Source organism: Nannospalax galili, unplaced genomic scaffold (genome assembly GCF_000622305.1).
Source record: "Nannospalax galili isolate Female #2095 unplaced genomic scaffold, S.galili_v1.0 scaffold1379, whole genome shotgun sequence".
NCBI classification, from domain to species: Eukaryota; Metazoa; Chordata; class Mammalia; order Rodentia; family Spalacidae; genus Nannospalax; species Nannospalax galili.
Window position 1 is genome coordinate 572,064 of NW_008343573.1, and position 23,452 is coordinate 595,515.

Below are 23,452 nucleotides of genomic sequence, written 5' to 3' on the forward strand. Positions count from 1 at the left end.
AAGAATTTAAAGTGTACCAGTCTGCAAGGAACAAGCCTGCTGAGGTGCTGTTCATGCACAGCCCTGCTTCTTACTTCTCATCTTTGATTAACGTAGCCCATGGTTTGGCATTAGGTTGCCTCAATAATGCTTGGGAATCTTGGCATTCTCCTTGGATAACATCCAGAATGTTGGAATTTGGAGGAGTTTCTGTGGTTGTTCAAACCTGTTCTATTGTTACAGCCAATACAGACTGAGAGTCTCAGAATGATCTGCCCAAGATCTCAGAGCCGACAAATAGCTGGAGTGAGATCTTGGACACAGGATTTGGCCCTCTGTAGTTGCTGGCAGTGTAGTCACTGAGACCTTCCATGTCCCTCTGACCTTCCCAAAGGGCTAAGCCACATTTCCACTGTGTTTGCTGAGTTCCTATATAACCAGTCCCTGGCGAACTTTCCTGACCTCTCTCCCTTTGCCATTCCAGAGTACACCTTCTGTTTCATGGCTTTATGCTGCTCCTCATGAGCACCAGGCTAACCCACCAACTATGCATTTCCTCTCCTGTCCTTAAAATGACTGCTGCCTCCAAATGAGCCTCCTATTGCTTTCTTGAAACCCATATTCTGGCTCATCCAGGATGTTTGACCAGCAGCCTTTTCATGGACTTTTTTTCTTAAAAATTTGATTCAAATTTTCAGTGCAAGCTGTTTCATGATCTTTTGGGTGTGGCATCTGAAACACTACCTCCTGCCTTCAGCAGAGACCATAGGCCATATATTAAGCTATTTCTAATTTCTCAAAACATTAAGTGTATTAACACTGTGGTTTAAAGTGTGAGCTTTCTGGGATGGCCCATGCTCAAGTCCTGGTTTTGCTGATTGCTAGCTGAGTAACCAGCTACCCAACTTTCTTCAGCCTTCTTACTTACAAGCCAGAGACCTGAATAGTGCATACCCTTGTGGGTTAAACTTGACAATATCAGTGAGTATTTGACACAGTGCTTGTTGCAGAATACACACAAACACACACACACACACACACACACACACACACTCACACACACTGTGGAATTAGTATTACCAACCAGCTCCAAATAAGAATAAGCATTCAGTTTCATATTTTCTTGGCTATGACACAGTGCATATGAGCATGCTCTGTCTGCCAAAACTTCTCAGTACCATCCTGGTCGCATCAGGAGATGTAAGGTCCAGATGGAAGAATGATGGAGACATGCTCAGGTCACACTTGGGACCTTCAGACATTCCTGGATACTATACAGTAGTAGAATCTTGCTTTGATGTGTGTGTGTGTGTGTGTGTGCGCACGCGCACGCGTGTGTGTGTGTGTGTGTGTGAGAGAGAGAGAGAGAGAGGGAGAAAATGTTTCTCAGGAAGACTTGAGAATTTACTCTTCCCTATGATATGGAGGAAGGAACTTGTTTTGTTTAAGAGCAAAATCATGGGAGGCATCTTCATAAATGAATGTTTTCATTTATTCCATATTTCATATGTATATGCATATAGATTTTCCACTGTGTCTCAGGCTCTATCCAATAAGTTTAGGGGTACATAAATCAGGAGTGATAGGTAATAAAAAGAAAAAAAGATGGGGCTGGACAGATGGCTCAGCAGTTAAGAGCACTGACTGCTCTTGCAGAGGATCCGGGTTCGATTCCCAGCATCCACATGACGGCTAAGAACCATCCTTAACTCCAGTTCCAGGGGACTCCAAAGCCCTCTTCTGACCTCTGCAGCATTGCACGACATGGGTGCATTCACATATATGGAGGCAATACACTCATAAAATGAAAATAATAAAATATTTTTTTAAAAAAGAAAAGAAGATGAAGAACTCCTGAGGACAGCATGGATTAAAGTATTATGTTGGATGTGATTCTTAGACTGGGCGCCACTGAAAAATAAACCGAATAGAAACCTAGAGAAAAGCCATGTTTATATATTGGAGAAAAGTGCTGGGCATAGTAGCACACACCTTTATTTCCAGCACTTGGGAGGCAGAGACAGGCAGATATCAGTAAGATGGAGGCCAGCCTGGTCTACATAGTGAGTTCCAGGCCAACTGGGGCTACCAGGGGACCTTGTCTTAAAGAGCAAAATATAGGGGCTGGAGAGATGGCTCCGGAGTTAAGAACACTGGTTATTCTTGCAGAAAACCCAGGTTCAAATCCCACCACCCACATGGCAGCTAACAACTGTCCATAACCCCAGTTCCAGGGGGATCTGACAGCCTCTTCTGTCTTCCGTGGGCATTGTACAACACGGGTGCACTTACCTACATGCAGGCGATACACATACACATAAAATAAAAATAATTTTTTATAAAAAGAAAAATATGAAAAAAATATATATTGGAGAAAGCATTTCAAGAAAGGTGAGAAGAGAGGTGGGGGGAGAACATGGGCAATAAGCATAAGAAAAAAGTAAGGAGGCCAAGATGGCTAAAGCAGTGGGAAGGAGAAGTTGTAGGAGGTAGGTCACCTCGACATACACCACATAGGTGCTTTGAAGGAATTTAAGCTGTGGAATGACAGACTGAGACTTAACATGGCTGCAACTGCTGGATGGACAACTGACTGGCTGCTTGGTTGGTTGTGGGAGAATAGAACTGAGAGATCTATCTAGGAAGACACGTAGATTCCAGTTTTGTCTAGAACACTAGTGGTGGGGAATGTGAGAAAGGACTGAGTTCAAGATATACCTTAAAAGTAGAGTTACAAAATCTGTTGGCTTGGGTAGGGGAATGAGGAAGATAACAGGTTGACAACAGCTCTGGAAGAGCTTCTGTTGACTGGGCTAGGGAAGACTGGGGAAAGGGCTGCTTTTGAAGTGCTGAGCTTTAAGGTGGATGTGTTGTTTGAGATGTCTAGAAGTTAAGAGTCACCTTAGAGTGTGAACTTTAGGGGATGGGGCACAGTAAGAGTTATAAGCCAGGGTCTCATCAGCACATGCACTTTGAGATCTTATTTAGAGTACTCACAGGTACTATTAATTGAGTAGGGAAGGGACTCTCCCCCATTAGTGAAGAGGGCATTTATGGCAGCCACCACTTATATGTCCAGCAGTTCACATTCATATCTCATTTCTAAAAACCATCCTTGCAGTAGTTGAAATCATTTGTCTTACTCACAGTGAAACTCAGGCTGGGGAAGGTTAAGTGAACGTTAAGTGTGTTAGTTAAGATTGGTGAAGCTAGTAAATGGCTGGTCTGATTTTTTACAAAACCCAAGTCTTCCTGACTCCAAAGATCGTGTTTTGATGCAATGCATGTCAGGAGGCAGATCATAGCTCAGTTCAAGAAGTTCAGTGGAGTGATTTGTCTTCCAACTTTGAAAAAAAATTAATCCAATCTCGCTAGGAAATTCTAACTCATCCCAAGCATAAAGCTGAGACTGTCCAAGCTGAGGAGTTACAGATGCCAAGTGGAGGGACATACAGTACTGTCCATGTCAACATGTGACACACGATGGTGGCATGGGGTGGCCACCTTGAGCAGTATTAGGGATACAGAGATACGGGGCATCAGTTCTGCTTGAAACACTGACTGCAGTTTAGTAAAAAGATTGCCAATACCCATTGTAGTTTTCCTTTTCTGACTCCAGAGGAACAGTGTGACCATTCCCACCCTATTGTAAGCAAGCAGAGAAGGGTACAGGCATTTATTTCATCCTGACCAAGTGGCAGACAAGTATTCTGATTTTATGTCATCTCAATACCATGGATGAGTGGTGTGAACTCCAATTAGAAAGCAAGATAAGGAGTGCGGTGACTTGCCCAGGGGTCTGCAGCTAATAGAGGCTGCATTTAAAGACGTTCATTTCATCTCAGCGTTCCTCAACCTCAAAGCTCATGCCTATCCCACTTTGGAGAAGGAAGAGTAAGAAGAGGCTGAGATCCGGAGCACTTTCTATGCTTTAGGGTCTCGGTATCCCCAGACTTGCAGTTCCAGGAATGGCCAGCAGAGGGAACCATGCACCGAGTTTCTACGGCTCACTGCCCGAAGCCATATTGAATGAGCCAATGTCTGCTGTGCTGACTCCCGAGATCTAAATGTCTCCTTGGCAGGAAATCCTCGAGGAGCACGACGGGGTTGTGCAAACAGCCTTACAATGTCCGCTTGTGTGTGAGCACTGGGCTTCTCGCATGTTGCCCACAATGCTCTGGGTTTGAGGGGTTGTTTGGGTTTTGGGGTTTTTTTTTTTTGGATAATGGGGCTCTGTGGACCCCTCCGCCTTGTCATGCAAAGGGAGTGACCTGTGTTTGTCATAAATGGGCTCTTGTATGATTAATTGCCATGCGAATGAGCCCGGAGCAGCTGTTCAGTACCCAGCTTATCCCCTCGGCTAGGCAGTGGTCTGCATAGGTTTTTTTCCCTCCTCTAAACCGCAGCCGCAGAATTTATTGCTGAAAGGAAAATGATTTTTCACTGTGGCTGCAATTTTATAAATGCAAGACAGGGGGCTCACTGGGCTAGCGTTTGTTCCTCCGGAGCCCAGGGGACCTCCTGCACATCCCAGGAGACGGTTCTTGCCAACATTCTCTTAGGTACATAACAACTGAATAGAAAGTATTATGGTTTGCCTTTTATGGACAAGGAAAACTCTAGGTTCTAAAGAGTAGAACGACGTTCCCATGTCTCTAAAGCTCACGGTGTATCCATGAAGTGATTCTCTGTCTCGGTTTTTTAAAGAGTCGCTGAGGGCGTGGTCCCATGGTCCACACGTAGAAATGCCTCGTCCTGCTCGGTGGTCTGTCGGCGAAATTCGTGATTTTAAAGTAAATGAGGGATTCCATTCCTGGCTTCGTTGTATTTGCCGTATCACCTGGAAACATGTTATTCTATGCATAGGTACATTTTTAGTAGGAGACTGATTTTTATCAGATTTTTCAAAATAGCCTCCTGGGATCCGGAGCACCCCACCCCCTCAAAAAATGTTTTGGAGGCATGCATATCTTCCCACCTGTTCTTAACAATGTTTTCTCTGTAATTGATGCCACTGTTTATTAGGCAGTGACTACCTAGCCAACACTTCTGATCCATTTCAGAGAACACCAAACATCAGTGACAGAGCACTGTGTCTCTTTGGCTTTTGCATACTGCTTGGGTAGACAGGAGGTATGGAAACTCGAGGAATGATGCTGCAAATACAGCAGATGAGTGAGAGACAGCCCAGGAAAGGAGGCGTTGCAGGAAAGATTGTTCATGCTGCCTGGGACTCAGGAGGGGGTTTTCTGGGAGGATGCAGTTAGATTTGGTTGAGATAACCAGAGAGGGAAGGGACTGAAGCTAAAAGGAAGCAGAACCCTGGGACAGGTCTCTCACAGACTTCACCAGAGGGCCTGAAATTTGAAAAGGAGCTTTGGACCAAGTTTATAGCCTTGAATGCCACACACACAAAAAAAAACCTTGGAAGTATTTAAGTTGAGACATGCCATCTTTTGGCCCTGTTGATTCCTTATCCTACTTGCCCCATGGAGTCTGACTCCCGGGAGGAGTCCCAGACACCAGATTCACAGCTGCCCTTCATTCTCCTTCCTGGCCTAGGGGTGGACCAGTGTCCGTACAGCTTGTTTGGGGTCCAAGTCAGGGCTTTTGCTTTTAATGATGCTAGTTTTGTTTACAGTGGAGAATAGTTTCAAATCAACATGATTGCTCCTTTCAGGCACTAGATCAAAGGTACCTGAAAACCAAGAACCCTACTTGACTCTGAAATCCCAAGAGAGATTTTGGTACTTTGGGTATTCTAAGTGCTTAAAGCTTAATGGAGCATGCCAGCCTCCTTTGAGCTCAGATGCATCAGGATTTTTAGTATATGCAATGGTTTTTGATAAATTGTTTGATATTTACAGAATTTTTAACATCCTCCATTTCCCCCCCCCAATAAATTGAACAGGAAGCATTTCCTAAAATACTTTTATTTTGCATGTCCATTCCAAGGTCGCCTTTGGTAACGTAGATAGGCATTAGTTTTAGAAAACCCAATATCTAAAAAGCCTTGACTTAGAAACCACATTCAACCTATGAATTTTTAAAGGGACTTTTGCTTCTTAGGTTCCTCTTTCTATAGTACTTTGTTTCCCTGGACCTTGACCTGATAGGTCATATTTTACCACTTCACAGAGAGTTATAAATGGAGGCAAAGAAACTCCAAAAGTAGATATGTGGAGGATAGAGAAATAGCTCAATGGGCAAAGTGTTTGCCTTGAAAGCATGAGGACGTGAGTTCAAGACCCAAAACCCATGTTAAGAAAAAAAAGGCTGGATTTGGTGATATATGGTTGTACTTCTAGTACTGGAGAGACAGAGACACATGCCTCCTGGACCTTGCTGGCCAGCCAGTCTTGCGTACTTGGCAAGCGCCAGGTCAGTGAGAGAGGCTGTCTCATAAAACAGGGTGGACAGTGCTAAAGGAGTGGTACACACACTCGAACAGATGTGATGCGGTTGCCCTTGGAATGAAAACCAGACAGAGAAAGCAAAAATGGAAGACATTCACCAGTATTTATTTTATACATGAAATAGCCTCTTCTGTGATCTGCTCAGGAATTGGTTAATGATCTGAAGAGTCTGAAATGTCTGGTATGGGAGGACAAGAAATGGTGACGGTATTGACTGGATTTGGTAAGGAAGGATTGCAGGAAGGGAGAGGAGATTCAGGGAGGGAGGTGACATGTGAGAGTTTGCTGAGAAAATGATCCAGGAGGAATGGCAGGTTTCAAAAGAAGCTCAGGTGGCTGTGCTTTCAGGAACTCCACCCAGATATTATTTGGGCCTGTGGACTTGAGATGTCATCAGCATGTGGATAGAATCTGAAATCAGGAAGGTCTCAGCATGGAGGGTGAGAATGTGTAACAAAAGAGAGACCAACGGGTAAAGGTCAGGTGGAGAAGGAGCTCCTGCAGGAAGAACCTTCCTAGAGATGAGTGAGGAGAGAAGAGACAGGTACTGGAGCATCTTTGGAGGATGTGGCCAGTTGTACACTGGGCAAGACCCTCTCTGCAGCTCCACTTTCCCAGGAGGAAGGTCCCTTGTGTCTTTTGTGTAAACTAAGAAAGAAATTTGTAATACAGTGTATAATCCAAGAGGACTGGTGGTCTGTGTCATCTCATTCACTGACTGTTGGCAGCCTGTATTTCAGGTCACTTCTAGGTGGTCCTTTCATTTTCTAGACTTGAAGTTAAGCCATTCAAGAGAGTGGAAACAACTTGCCCAGTGTAACAGAGTAAGTGCAAGACTTTTCCAAGCCTTGCCCTTGGGCCTCTGGGTCTCCTTGCCCTGCCCATGGTGTCTCTTTTCCTTTGAGACTTAGCTGGGTGGGCTGACACCATGAGCCTTCTTAGGTAAGAGCAGACATTTCAAAGTTTCTTCATAACTCTGTTCTGGATCCCAGAGAGAGTGGACAAATTTACTAATAATTTCTCACTGGTGGGCTGGTCCACAGTTGAGTCCCAGTTTGATTGCTTCCATACGCATCAGCATTTTAAATTGAGGAAGGAGAATGTTAACTTTGATTCTCTAAAAAAACAAACAAACAAACAAAAAAGGATCTAATTTTGCCCTCATTTCTTGGACACTTTTTACTGGTGTAATATTAGTGTTTATGGGAAATTAGCTGTGATGAGGTAATAGTCTATTTTAGAAAACTGAACTCAGATATTGAAAGGGCTGTTTTAACTTGCACTTAATTGTTCAGTTCCATAATTGGTATTTTTTTTTTTTTTGAGAATTCTTTTGGAATTGTCTTAGAAGCAGACTCCAGGAGCTTGGATTCTCAAGAGAATACCAAGCCCCTTTTGAGGGACAGCATGGTATTAATGACCAGTGAGAATATTCAAGGCATTTTCCCGTTTGAGTGCCATTACTTGTAGTGTTAAAACGTTTTGAAAACACATTTTAGCCATTAACTCATTTTTATTGTCAGATGAAAGTGCTTAATAGACTCCCTCTGCTTCAGTCCTCCCCCTTCATCTTGGAATGAAATTATCTGTTGGATTCTTGGCAACTCATCCCACAGTGGAAGAGAAAACCTCATGACTTCATCCTCCAAATAGCAAATGGGTGAAGGACTCCCCGCCCAACCCAGCCATCTAATTCTGCTAACCTGCTTAGCAAATTCAGACTCCTGGAGTTTACAAACAGATTTACTTCCTTCCTTTGGTGTAGTGTTCCTCCAGAAAAGCACCTTCGTATATCATTTAAGATATGTATCTTTCCTTTCATGTGTGGGTGTGTGTTCATGTGTATCTGGAGGCTAGAGAACAACTTCAACTGTCTTTCCTCAGATGCCATCCACTTTGTTCTTGGAAACAGTCTTTCACTGGCCTGGAGCTCAGCAAGCAAGCTGGACTGCTTGGCCTGCAAGTTCTAGGGACTTCTGTCTCCACATCCCAGGCATTGGGATTACAAATACATGCCATCGTGCCCCACTTTTGTTTTGTTTTTTTTGTTTTTTTTTTTTTTTCTGAGACAGGTCTCCCTGTAGCCCCAGATGGTGAAACTTGACCAAACTGGCCTCAGTCTCACAGAGATCTGCATGCTTCTGCCTCCTGAGTGCTGGAATTAAAACCTTGTGCCACCATACCCAGCTATTCTTAGCTTTTTTGACATGGGTTTTATGGGATAACACTTAGGACCTCATGCTTACAAGGCAAGCATTTTACCTACTGAGCTATCACTTCAGCCCAAGAAGCATTTTCTAAAGTCACCTACTTTCTAACCTATATGATATAGGCTGTGGTAAATGGAAGCTGGCAGTTTGTTTAGCTCGTAATTCTAAACTGCAGGGTGGTATAAATGAAATATAAAAAGCTACCTCCACAGTTACCAGAATAAAAGAAAGTATTTCTAATGAGTATCAGACTTATCAGGCTGGGGCCTCTTTATCCAGAGGCAGCTCCTCCAATGCTAGCAGGGGTTCATAAGAGGGGCCAAGGGTGCCCTGGCCTTACAGGACAGTGTGGGGATTCTGCAGGCCTCCTATGTCAATGTCAGCCACTGCCTTCCTGGCTGGCACTCAAGGCTACTTCAGCTCTGAGACTTGTCAATTGCCTTGGAAAATATGTTGTCTCTACTGCTCTCCTAAAATTGCAATCTGCCTCAAACCAAACTTGACCACTTTATTCCAGTCTACTGGGGATGTTTCAGAGCTGAAAGGAACTTTCTTTTCTCCAAATGTTAAAGGCCCACCAATGGAGTTGAATGAAACAAACTGACAATGGGCAGACCCGAGGAGAATGGACATATTCAATTCATTTCCACGCAGGTGCACCAGTCACACAACTATGAAACTCAAAGGAGATTCAAGTGGTGGAAGCTTAACTATCCTCTGCATAGAGTATTGTGAACTATGGTGGAAAGTAAGTGATTTTTCAGGGAGATAAGTGGCCCAAAGAACAGACAATAGCCAGGACAAATGGCTGCTGCCTGTGGGCTTCACAATAGTCTGCCTTCCTGCAAGTTAATCTTGTGGAGGACCTGGCCTTAGGTAGAGAGGGGAACCTCAGAAATAGCCCTTCCTTTGGTTCAAGAGGTAGAGGGTAAGAGAGAGCTGTGGGGAGAGGAAAAAGAAAAGGTCAGGGAGACCTTGACTCTTTTCTAATTCAAGGCACACAGCAGGCCAAAGCATCATGCTTTCAAATACTAACTGGGAAAACCCCAGCAAACTATTGGGCCATAGGGTAATCAGCAAGACAGACTTATGGCAAAGCAAAGTGATCAGGTAGCAGGTGCACCCAAAGTCACCCCTTAGCTCTCTCCAAGGCTCCTGATATAACCTTATTTTTCTCATTTACTTTGGGGGAACTTATACTTGGGAACCACTATATAGAACAGTCTTAAGGATTTCTTATCTTTTCTACTATCTGCCAGCCGCTGCTCTAAGTACTTGGAATGCAAAGAGGTATAACAGTAGCCCTGCCCAGGAAGTCCTCCATTCAGGGAGACCAGGGAGCACATGTTTATGGTGATGAGCTCTGGCACGTGCTGCACACAGTGTGGTAGGGGAGCAGAGAGAAGCAGCTTGATCAAGGTACTGGGGTTTATTTTCCCTGCAACCAAGAGGATTTGAGGGTTCTTTCCAGGAATCTGGATTCCCACACCCATTTTAAAAAATATTTTCAATTTATTATTGTTATTTTATGTGTATGAGTGTATTACCTGCATGTCTGTAAGTGCACCAGTGTCATGCAATGCCTGGGGAGGTCAGAAGAGGGCATTGGATCCCCCTAGAACTAGAGTTAAGGACAGTTGTTAGCTGCCATGTGGGTGCTGGGACTTGAACCTAGGTCTTCTGCAAGAGCAGCCAGTGCTCTTAACCACTGAGCCACTGGTGCTCTAGCCCCCTTAGTTTTTAATAACCCACCAAATCTAATTAGTGGCATAGGGCTATCCATTGGAACATGGTTGACCTACCAGGGACCACATTCCTGAAGAAACTGTCTTTCCCTCCCAGCAGCCATCTACTATCAGTAACAGCTCCTCAGCTGGGGTGGCAGCAAGTACCTCTCCCCCATCCGTATTGCTGTGTTTACTGGCTTGATCTTAGGAAGATTTTATGCAGGTCACTGCAGATGGTGTGAGTTCATGAGTACAATGGTCCTGTCATGTCCAGAAGACACTGTTTAGCCACAGTTCTCTTCTACCTCTGGCTCTTACAATCTTTCCACCCTGCCTCTTCCACAATGCTCCCTGAGCTTGGAGGGTGGGGCATAGCCATTCTTGAAAGGGAACTTGGGGAAGGCCATTGATAGTCAGTTACATTTGCTGTATCACCTGGAACTTTAGCTAGTTTCTGAATCTCTGAGATGGTCTCTTTAGTACTAAAATTAGAATCATAATGGTTTCACTTCATGTGGTGTTTATGAAAGTTAAAATAGGGTGAAGCCTGACGTCACCTGTGGCCTTTGGCTGATTGTGAAGCTTAGGAGACACACATGCAAGGGCCCTGTGGCAATGACAAAGAAGTAAGGGACCTGTAAGGTGTACCTAGAGTGGAGGGAGCAGGTGGAAGAGGGGACAGGAGGTGAGCAGAGGGCAGGCTTTCTGTGTCCAGGGCATGCATCTGGGTGTGCGTGCCCTGCAGGCAATGGGAATCCATGGAAGCTTATGAAACTTTATATTTGGAAAAACTGTCCAGCCAGAAGTGTGGAAATGAATGCAGTGGGGGGAGATAAAACTGGCTCAGGAAGAACAGGCTGAAAGCTATTTGCGGGACCCAGGTAAGCCCTGCTGAGGGACTGATGGGAAGGGAGAGCAGTGTGCAAAGGTGTTGTGAACCCCTACTGAGGATGGTCTTGGTAGGAAGCAGGGAGCCTGCTCAACCAGTGTGGTATGGAGAAACGTTCCTAGCAGGGGAGTATAAGCCATTGAGTGACAGCAGTACATCACACCTTATGTTGTTATGTTGTTAAAAATGGGCATCTTTATCTTTCATCTTGCATAAAAATCAACTCCAAATGGATCAAAGACCTCAATGTGAAACTGGAAACTCTGAAACTATTAGAAGAAAATATTGGCAGTGACCTACAAGACATAGGTATAGGAAAGACTTGCTAAATCAGATACCAGTTGCTCAGGAATTAATGTCAACAATCAATAAGTGGGACCTCATTAAACTAAAAAGCTTCTGTACAGCAGAAGAAACAATCAAGAAAGTGAAGAGAAAACCCACAGAGTGGGATAAAATCTTCACCAGTGACACATCTGACAGAAGTTTAACATCCAGAATATATAAAGAACTCAAAAAACAAAGAATCAAGAAAACGAATGACCCAATTAATTGATGGACTAAAGATCTAAACAGAGAGTTCTCAAAGGAAAGTTCTTAAAAGAAGAAATAAGGATGGCTAAGAAGCATATTAAAAGGTGTTCAACATCACTAGTATTTAGGGAAATGCAAATTAAAACCATTTTAATATTTCTTACTACTGCAATCAGATTAGCTAAGTTCAGGAGAACAAATGATACCAAATGCTGGTGAGGATGTAGAGAAAGGGGAACGCTCATTCACTGCTGGTGGGACTGCAAACTCGTACAACCACTATGGAAAGCAGTGTGGAGAACTCTTAAAAAACTAAAAATGAGCCAGGTGTGGTGGCACATGCCTTTAATCCCAGCACTTGGGAAGCAGAGGCAGGGGGATCTCTTTGAGTTTGAGGCCAGCCTGGTCTACATAGTGAGTTTCAGGCCAGCTAGAGCTACAGGGAGACCCTGTCTCAAAAAGACCACCCCCCAAAAAAAATGAATCTACTATGTGACCCATACTACTCCTTGGCATAGACCCAAAGGACTCATTCTATTGCAGAGATACTTGTACAACCATGTTTCTTGCTGCTCTTTTCACAATAGCTAAGAGATGGAAGCAACCTAAGTGCCCTTCAACTGACACGTGGTTAACAAAAATGTACATTTACACAATGGAGTTCTACTCACCAGTAAAGAAAGATGAAATAATGAAACTTACAGGTAAATGAATGCATCTAGAAACTGTTAAGTGAAGTAACAGACTCAAAAAAACAAAGATGTATGTTCTTCCTAATTTGTGGATCCTAGGACCAATCCTTATAAACAAGTATCCCAGTCACAATCCATCAAAGTAACTTCTTTTTCAAGGGACAAGAGATTATTACAGAGTTATACCTCTGGCCACACGCAGAGATTCTCTATGCATTGCCCATAGGATGCAGACTCTATGCCCAAGACTCACAGAACATAGAACAAGGGATGAAGAGAACACTAATGCATCTTACAATTATCATCAATGAAGCTCCCTCATACAACAGAGGGCCAGGAACACAAAAGACCACAAGTGGCCAAAACGCAGAGAATGAGAGTCGGCAAAGTGTGGGTCCTTGGACAGGACTCCTATATTGAGGTCCACCCACCCAGGGCACAGGGACCATTGTGGAAGAGGGGGTGGAAAGATTGTAAGAGCCAGGGAGGAGGTGCATGACTATATGGGAATAGTCCTGTAGGCACCTGGGACCCTTCTCATAAAAAACCTACAGCAATGGTGTCAGCATGCACAAGACCCAGGCAAATTTAGGCAGACACCCAGCACAGAACTGTGGAAATGAACAGCAAGCCCCAATCTTAGTTGAAGAATTACTGGCAGCTGATTACTGCTGGGTGAGGAAGAGCTGATCTTCTTGAAGGGAGAGACTCTAGATAGGCTGACTAAACCCCGGTGGATGAACTTGCACTGAGGGACATCTCAGGACACTAACTTTATGTAATAGTCCTTAATACAAATGACAGAATATATATATGAACTCCAGTTGGGGGTGGGCTATGAGAGGGTGTCAAAGGGGAAGAGTGAACAGGATATAAAGTTGATTTTATGTATGAAATACACAAAAATTCAATTAAAAAAGTGGGCATCCCTTTACTTTTCTCTTAGTGACAAAGAATGAGATTGGGAGATGTAACATCTGTGTTCTGTGTGTCTGTGGACATGGCCAACTTCTTTTTCTATAAATTAAGACATTGAAAAGATAAGCCTATATTAATGTAGAGCACCTTCTGATAGAATCTGAGTCTGCATTAGAACTACAGATCAGGAAACCCCACTTCTATCTGGGATACCTGAGGTAGGGATGCTTATTTACTATCCCCCATGTCATAGGGTACTTGAATGTAAAATAGATCTCATAATGCAGGTGTCCCTAGCTTTCATACAAGCTTATTTTGAGAATGAATGTGACCAGACACATCCTTGACAAAGATGTAATGTTATATGAATACAAGCCATTGTATTTATGACTATTCTGTGGTCTAGGAATTAGGTAGTAAAAAAAATAATAAATTGTATCAATCAAAACTTCTTAATTCCTCAAATACTGAGCTGCAAAGGATCTGAGTCTTTGATTCTTAAAGTCTTTGTACAAAAATGCTAAATACCCTAGATTTCAGAAGATACTGGCTCATTCCAAGTGCTAGCAAAATCTACCCCTTCTGATAGTGGCACTATTTTTATCTTGTGAGAAATATTACAAAATAAACACTGCTAAGTCTGAAGTTTTAGTTATTTGTTTTCTCCCTTCTGCTCTTTATTGATAGAATGTGGTGTTGAAATAGGAATTCTTCTTTCATATCATCAAAACTTTAAAAATCTTCTAGCTACTTCTATAAAATCTTGATCTCTTGAATATCGAGCACTGAAATTTTGGCGTACATGGTTTAAGGAACATCATTCACATTGTTCCAACACGTTGTTACGTTTTGTTTACAAAAAACAAAGTTCTCCCAAACTACAGTTTGACTTTATACTCTGGGAAGATCGCTAATGCTGTCATTTAAACTTTTCTTCCAAGCAAAAGTAAAACACCGGAGTGTGTGTGTGTGTGTGTGTGTGTGTGTGTGTGTGTGTGTGTGTTGTTTCACTTTTGTGAAATTAGAAATGTTAGCAATGAATAGATTCATCTGGAGAGTTACGGTTTTTCTACTGAATGACTGTTAGTAGAGCCAGCTCTGAAACTGTCATTTTGAACTGAGAGCCAAGAAAGTAATCATAGAAAATATAATGTGTGTATCCAAAATTGTCACCCCTTGAAAATGGGTGCTTCCCATGGCAGGGGAAGGTGGTCTTCACAGACATGAATGTAACCACAGAAATGCCCTTTGTCTCAACTATTTTGAAAAAGTACTAAAGATTCCATTTGAAAATGCTCCAGGAGCACTCAAATCTTGAGGAACAAAACCCTTTAGGCATATCTTCCACCTTGCATATCTTCCACTCCGCTCACACTCTCCATCTTCTCCCCCAACTGGAAGAACACTCTCATCAGCCTGCACACTCAGCTTCACTTTCTGTCGGTGGCAGTGCCCTTCTAGGGTGAATTGGATCTGTCCAGGAGATGTTGGCCCATTTGGTTCATCTCTTCTCTGAATTCCTGAGAAATACAAACTTTCTGTAGTACTGATGTAGAGCAAACTCTCTTTAGCATCTAATAGAAGTTGTAGACTCTCTCCCTGGAAAAATGACCATATTCCTGCAACAATACAATAACTTTCCTGCACTTTCAGAAGATCATAGATTTTCTGATATCCCTAGACAGACCCCTGGCGGATCTGGGGTATTAGTTCCCTTCTCATGGAGAAAAGGGTTTGAAGTTTGGATTTCAAGAATTTCAGAGTCAAATATGAGTCTATCTTCCAGTTAACCATTTTAAACCCATTTTTCTGTATGTTGTTTTAATGTGAAAATAAGTATAATTACTTTCCAGTTTCTATGAGATTTGAATAAAGTATGTAAATGCTCTTAGTGTCAGACACATAGTAGGTACTCCATAGAATGCTGGTATGCTTGTCTCTGTCTCGTGTACTATAACAATGATAAATTGGTACCTCATAAGGACCAGGTACTATTATTTCCACATATTGATTGATGTTCAGTCAACAGCTTTAAGCATTTGCTATGTACCAGGGTGTGTTTATATGCTTTCAAGAAGATTAAATTCCTGGATGGGTGCTGGGCTAGCTCCCTAAGTAGGCTGTGTATCACCTGCCATTGAGGCCTTGGTTTCCTTCATTGCTTGTGTACCCCACCTGCATGTGTCCTGTTCATGAGGATGCTCAACATAGACTTGATCGGTTCTTAAAGAGTAGTTGTGAATGGTGGCATGTTTAGTATAAAACCAAAGATCAAGAGGAAACTGCCACCAAATTGTTCTCAGATGACCTTTTCTTGAGAAAGGAGTTTCCTTAGGGGCTCAGAGCTCCCGGGGACCACTTTGTTCTCTCTGACACAAGCTGTCACAGCTATAGAGGACTGACAAATAGCTGATATTTCTTGAAACAGCAGCAGAAGGTCAGAGTAGGAGGGTGGCAATGCAGTCACCGAACAGAACATGCAAACCAGACTTCGCAGCTTTGCTGAGCACACCCCTGGACTGCCAGATCACGCAGTTCTGCTGCCCATATGTCTGCTCTGCCACAGGAGCTATGACTCAGCTTATCCACAGATACACTCTTGGAAGCAGGTCTCTATGCTGAGCCATGGGAGATTCTTCCTCTCTTCACTCTCTCTCAACCACGATCACTGTATTTACCCAGTGAGATCTTTTTCATTTTTACATTTTCTGAGTACAGAATCTTGAACAGAGCTATATTTTTCCTCCTGCAAGTTGGTGTTGTAGAAACTCAGATTCAAACTGGAACATCTTCAGCAACTGGTCTGATGGCCGGTACCTCACATACTTCTTGCCTCTTTGTCTTCATGTAGCTGTCGCCTTTCCATATTTCCTTTGCTCCAACTTGGTTATGCCACTACTTGCCTCTTCCAGTAAGGTTTGAAAAGTTATTCTTTTGTTGAATGTCATAAAATAATTTTAAATAATCTCTATTTTTTTATCTATTTTAATTAAACTATCTCATGGTACTGTGATATATAGCAGAAGGCCCACATATGAGCTGTTTGAACATATTGATTTAGACAAGGGGCCTTTCTAAGCGGAATTCTGGATTCAATTAAAGAATTACCATGGTGGACTGAGGATGTAGCTCAGAGGTAGAATATTTGCAGTAACAGTAAAAATAAATATATAAATAAATATCTCTATTTGGTGGCTATCTCTGTGATGTGCCAGTTTGTAGACTTCTTAAGTGAGAATAAAATCTCATTAATTATTGACCTTGGAGAAGAGTAGCATGCATCAAATCTTTTTCCCATGGAGAAGATGAGTTAAAATATTTCTATGTGGGAGATCTTGTATTGGGCTTGAAACACATGGTTTTGAGGGTCCCTAAGACCAAGTTTAACCTCTCATAGTACATCACACCCCACAGTCATTGATCCAGATGGTTCCACACATCTAGAATCCAGGGCATTAAGTATGGTTAATGTTGGAATCGTGCTCCAAAATATTTAACCATATCAGCCAACCTTATGACAAAATGAAATTCTACTACTAACATTTGGAGATATTTCTATACTTGTTTGTTTCAACCTTTTAAAAATTTCAGAGGCTTGGTATATTTCCCATGTTGGGATTCTGATAATACAGTCACATGCACATGATAGAAGTTTCAGGGAAAGGTAAATTTGAGACATATCTGAGAACCCAAACAGGGAAATTAAGACTATTTCACTTCCATAAGACATTATACATGAAAGCCAGGCTAATATTAGGTAGTGGAATCATCATCCTATAGAAATGCCTCCAACTCTGAACTAGAATTGCTCATTCAAATGAGCTCTAAGAGGCTTCTTATACTACCTAGTGCAGGATAGACAATACTAGTTCCAAGCTTGAAATCTGGCAGAGTCTACTGTACCTGGGGCTTTGCTCAGATAGGACTTCACAGGAAGTGTGTATGAAGACAAGATGAAAGCAGAGCAGCAGAAAAGATGGGGAAGATGTTTTTAGAAGAGAAATACAGTCTTTCCTCCACTGGCCTTACTTCTCTTCCCTGGAGTTACGCACAGCCTCTTCCATAGGAAAATCCTAGGTATGTGTGTGAAGGCTGTGAGGATAATCATGGTGGTGATGATGATGATGGTAGTTAGAAGTTCTTTTCAAGAACATGGGTCCAGCTCCTGCTTTCATGTCCATAAACATGTTGAATGAGTGAGTGGGTGGATGAATGAATGGCCTCCTGCGTTAATGTCTAGGTCTGAGAACTGTTGAGAGTTTGCTAGTTACATAAACAATTACTTGTACACATTCTTTAATTTTTTGGTTGACAACTGTGGATACATAACAAATTTTTATTTCTCGGCTGATTTGACCCACATTTATAAATTTCTTAGGATCTATTTGAGAGTGATTTTTAAATATTATACTTTTCATTTATTTTAAATTTACAGTTATAATTGTGTGTGTGTGTGTTTGTGTGTGTGTGTGTGTGTGTATGCACGCACATGCACATGCTAAGTCGAGTGTGTGGAGGTCAGAAAACAACTTGCAAGAGTCAGGTCTCTCCTTCCACTATCTGGGCTACAGAGATTGGACTCAGGTTGTCAGGCTTGGCAGCAAGCACCTTTACCTGTTGAACCATCTCCCTAATTCAATGCTTTTTGTTTTTATATTTAATAAAGTACATAGTGTCTTTGTCATTGAAATGCCAAATGATGAGAGCTTGTAACCTGTCTGGGAGTTCCACTTGAAGTAATCTGGCCTCCTACCTGCATCAAGAGAAGTCCCTAGGACCCTGTATCTGTTTCCTGAACTCTGTCTCACAAAGTTTAGGAAATGTATGCTGGGTGTAGTGGCACACACCTGGAATCTCAGCACTTGGGAGGATGAGGTCGAAGGATCATGAGTTCAAGACCAGTCTAGACTATATAATGGAACTCTGGAACCCTGGACTGTCTAGCAAAAATCTATCAAGGAAAGAGGAAGGAAGAGAGGGAGGGAGGGAGGGAAGGACGGGGGGATAAAGGGAGGGCTGGAGGGACGGAGGAATGGTGGGATGGAGGAAGGGAGGGAAAAAGGAAAGAGGGAGGAAGGAAGGAAAGGAAGAAGGAAGGGAAGGAAAAACAAAAGAATAAGAAAGGGGCCAGACGTGGTGGTGCACGCCTTTAATCCCAGCCCTCTAGAGGCAGGCAGATCACTGTGAGTTCAAGCCCAGTTTGATCTACATAGTGAGTTTTAGGCCAGCTGAGGCTACAGGGAGACTCTGTCTCAAAAAGACCAAAAAAGGGGGATGGGGAGAAAGAATGTAGGGAGAACAAGAAGGGAGGGAAGGAGAGAGGGAAGAAAAAGCAAAGCAAAGAATAACAAAAGAATGCAAGAGAACAGAGAAAATGGAAGGGAAAGGAAGCATTCACCTTTCCTGACAGATACTTATATCCTCTTTGCCATGTGTGACAATTGACATAATTTACTCGATATCAATGTGAAGCAAAGCAAAACAGGGATATTAACAGTAAGGTTTCAGAGGGTTAGTAAAGAGGAAAATGGAACATTTTGTGGAATATGCCAAAATTCCACTTCAAAACCACTTGCTTTTTAGTAGGATGTTCATTCATTAACTTTTTATAGTGAATGAGATGCTGCGTACAAGGGTACCGTTCAGAGACCTTGACATACTTGGAGAGCCTCAGTGCAGAGATACACAATTCTGCCAGCACAGGAATGAGCTGTGTGGGATGGTCACCTCCAGTGATGGAGCTGCTTTCCTCCAGGTCATGAAGAACCTAGAGCAGTTGGAGCAATATGCATGCGAGTCAGCTCTGTGCACCCTTAATGGTATTTGCTCTTGTGTTGCCTTTCCTAGGTTTGCTGGCATGGGAAACCTACTCAAAGTTCTGACCAGGGAAATTGAGAACTATCCACACTTTTTCCTGGATTTTGAAAGTAAGTTAAAAGCATTAAAACATAATGATGGAAACTTTTCCCTTGCTTTACAGCTTGTTTATACGGGTTATTAAGATTTTAGATTTATTTATATTTTTATTTTATTTTTGAGAACTGCATCCACGGGTATTATATTTGTATTGTTTCCATCCCTCCAACTCCTCCCATGGCCCCCCACCCCCTCCCAATTACCTGTCCTCATCTTTGATTATTGTTGTTACATATACATTTATTAAAATATATAGCAGTATTTATTTTATATACACATATAAATATATACATATATATGATTGCCTGTAGCTCTTCATCTCGAGGTGGGACCTCATGAAATTTCCCCCATCTACTTTTGGCTTGTCTACTGGTATTGCAGATCTTGTTAGAATACCACCCTGTGGAGATTTCACGGGTGCGGCTTCCCTATCATATCTAGAATGCACTAACTAGCAACAGGTGTCTTGTCCCTCTGGCTCATACATTCTTTCTACCTCCTCTTCCACCATGTTCCTGAGCCTTAGGTGTAGAGGTTGTATTGTAGATGTGTCACTTAGGACTGGGCACCTCACAGAACTTATTCTCTGTGTTTGACCAGTTGTGGAACTTTGTAATTGTCTCCATCAGTTGCAAAAAGAGGCTTCTTTGATGAGTGGTGAGAGGACAGTTACCTGTATATTTACAATATAGTAAGAAATTATTTTGGTCTAGGGGAGTGACAGAAATAACTTCTTCTCTAGATCTATGACCTCTCCAACCATGTGTACTTGACTGTGTTTACAGTGACACGCATATATTCCCTCCCACTGAGCCTGTCTTAAGTCCAATTAAACAGCTGCTGATTACCCCCAAGATAAAATTGCACTGCTATACCAACTGAGATGATTTGCTGGGCTGATCATTGTGTTTATTAGGCTTTAGAGCTGGGTAGGACCATTGACTGATTTTTTTCTCCCTTAGTAGCTTGTCTACTATGAGAGCTAATCTTCAGGGAAGAGGCTTCCAGTCAGTTCCAGCACATTTACTCCAAGTCCTGTGTGTGAAGTGTGTCATATCTTCAGGAATGTGGTCTTAGCTTCAAGTTCTGGGAGGCAACCAAGGCCTGTGGAAATAGCCTGTGTTATTTGGGGAGTCTCTTTGACTACCCTGACCAACAACTTAAAGTGAGGTTTCCCTTGTCTGTCACTATGAGTTTTGTTATATAGCCTTCAGCTATACACGTGTGCTCACATTATATTATAAATACTACATTCCTTTTTGACTTTTCTTCATTTTATGTGTATGAGTGTTCTGCCCACATGTGCTTATGTGCACTGTATGCATGCAATGCACACAGAAGCCAGAATAGGGCATTGGATCTCTTGAATGGGAGTCACAGCCTGTTGTGAGCTGTCATGTAGATGCTGGGAACTAAATCTGAGTCTTCTGCAAGAGTATCAAGTACTCTTAGCCACTGAGTCATCTCTTCAGCCCCATTATAGAGATTTTATATGAGACTCAAACAAAATCTATATGGTATTATGCATTTCTTCCTGAGATAATTTCTAAAACTCATTTTCTTCCTCCCTTTTCCTATATTGTTTAGAAACCTAATGGAAGACCTTTTTATTGTGTCCTTGATTTTCTTTTTTTTTTAGAAATGGTACACACTGGACAGGATTAGCATACATCTTCACAGTGAATCTTCCCTAAAAGTTTACATGTAGTACTGTTTCATATTCCAAGGGAAAATGGTAAGCACATTAACTTAAACAGGTTAACAGAAAATATCACTATACATTAGAAGAAAGAAGTGACCAGTACCAGAAATAAGGCTTATAATTTTTATCATCTCCATCTGTTTTCATGCGTTATTTAATTACATAAAACAATTTCAAAATTTTGAGAAGTACATATGCCTGTTGTCCAAAACGTTATTGTCCTGGTGAGTTTTTACTATCAGCTTGACACAGACTAGTCACCTAGGAAAAGGGAACTTCAGTTGAAGAATTTCCCACATTAGATTCATCTGTGGGCATGTCTATGGGGCATTGCTAATTGATGTAGGAGGGCCCAGCCCACTGTGGGCAATACTGTCCCTAGGCAGGTAGTCCTGGACTATAGAAGAAAGCTAGCTGAGCATGAGCCAGTGAGTGAGTGAGTGAGTGAGCATGCCAGTAAGCCACGTGCCTCTATAGTTTTTCTTCAGTTCCCACTTCAGTTCCTGCCTTGACTTCCCTCAATGATGAATTGTGACCTGAGTGTAAACCAGGTAAACCTGTTCCTCCCTGAGCTGCTGTTGGTCATGGTTGCGTTTTATCACAGCAACAGAAAAGCAAACTACAGTAGTTGCATCTTCTTTACTAAAACTTTATAATTATTTTTTTCTGAGATAAAGTGGCCATACAAGTCATAGCTGAATAAGCACACAGATTCTTATTTTCTTTGTTTTATTAATTTGGTAAATGTGTAATGAGTGACACGTTCATGTTTATTTAAAGTAAGCTCATATTCCCACTTCTCTCTGTTGTCACAGCACTCTCATCTGCTCAGTTACATACTTTGACATTTTCTTACTGTTTAAGGATAGGTTATAGAGGCTAAATGCAGTGTTGGAGATCTGGACCTATGTTCCAAGAACATCAGTTCCACTTATATGTACTATAATTTCTTTTTTAAAATATTTTATTTATTTTTATTTTATGAGTGCATGTATATAAGTGCACCTGTATCATTTAATGCCCACAGAGGTCAGAAGAGGGCATCAAATCCCCTGGAACTGGAGTTACAGATGATTGTTAGCTGCCCTGTGGGTGCTGGGAAACAAACCAGGGTCCTCTGCAAGATCAGCCAGTGCTTTTAATTGCTGAGCCATCTCCCCAGCCCCTAGAGACTATAATTTCTTCAAGACAAGGAAGTATGGACTAGATTTCAATATCTGGTGGCTTACTATTAGGACTAGAACTGTGAAGTGTACAAAAAGTATATACTTTAAGAAAATTCTGTTTCTTTTCCCAAAGAGAAAATAAAAAGGAGCTCTTTTAGTATTCCTAAGGAGATTAGCTTTGTTTCCCTAGCCTCTGGGAAGGTAACTGACTGAGCTGAGGTTACACAGTGAAAGATTAGGGCGGAGATGGAATGTGGGTCCCTCTTATTTACCTCCTCTCTGTCATCTCCAAATGCTGATCACAGCAGCTTCCTAGAAGTCTCTCCCCAATCTTTGTATTTCTGACTCGGAAAAGGATGTCTTAGTCATCTCCAAAGTAACCATCTCATGGGAAATAATAACTGATTTTTTTATCCTAAATATCCTATTTCTAAAGGAGATTTTCATGAATGAACAATGGTTGATTGGAGAGGTGGGGAACACGGGCTTCAGGCTGGATTTTCCCTTGAGCCTGTGGATTGTAGCTCCATCAGGAAAGGGTATGTTGAATGTGTCTATGACATCCGTGTCACTCACATACCAGCAGGATTCAGAGCTGAATCAGAGTAGTCACTGCTTAATGGTGCCAGACTAAAATGGAGAATAAAATTGGCATTCAGTTGAAAATAAAGTAAGGGTCTCAAGAAAAGCATAGCATAGCACAAGAGGAAAGAAGGGAAAAGAACTTGCATCTAGTTCCTGGAAATGGAACGCCATAGAAGGAATTGGAGAATCCTTCTTGCAACAAGTGGCGTTTAAATGGACTTTAAAGAATGAATAATTTTTCTGTAGACACAGATGGGGTGAGCAGTTTTGCAACAGATGGAAAAGGTGTGATTAAAGGCACACAGAATGGAAATGGAAGGATGAACTTAAAGAAAACAGGAAGTCCATTTAGACAGAGCACCAAATACCTGTTAAGAAAAGCACACAAACAAAAAACCAAGGACCTGGAAAGAAGGTCACCTTGGTTCGACCCGGTGGTACAGTTGCCAAGTCAAGAAGCTCCGGACTGAAGGCCCATAATTGCTACTCACCTCCAGATAGAAGCACTGAAATTCCTTTGAGAAAATGAGAGTTTGGATAAGAACTGAACAGATGAGAACTTTAGACATGTCTGTGCTGAAAGAAGGTTCGGTAGGAGGTTCAGTACCTCTGCCCTGAGTCCTATGTAGTTTGGTGGCCCAGTATTTAGACTTAGGTTGAGCAGGGAGCCTTAAGCATCATGTGAGCATCAGTGGCAGATGATGATCTTATAAAGGAA

At 42.2% G+C, this 23,452-nt stretch overlaps 1 protein-coding gene across 4 annotated transcripts in view; it reads left to right on the forward strand.

The window, feature by feature from the left end:
- Window positions 1-23,452, forward strand: part of Fam49a (family with sequence similarity 49 member A) — a 110,401-nt gene that overhangs the window by 58,912 nt on the left and 28,037 nt on the right. For 3 of the 4 annotated variants that reach the window (XM_008839769.1, XM_008839770.1, XM_029566813.1), the window contains one exon: window positions 19,213-19,292. The exons of the other annotated variant lie outside the window; for it this stretch is intronic. In XM_008839769.1, the coding sequence (XP_008837991.1) occupies window positions 19,223-19,292 (70 nt within the window). In that variant the 5' untranslated portion in view covers window positions 19,213-19,222. The remainder of the gene's footprint in view (window positions 1-19,212; window positions 19,293-23,452) is intronic. 4 annotated transcript variants of the gene reach the window in all.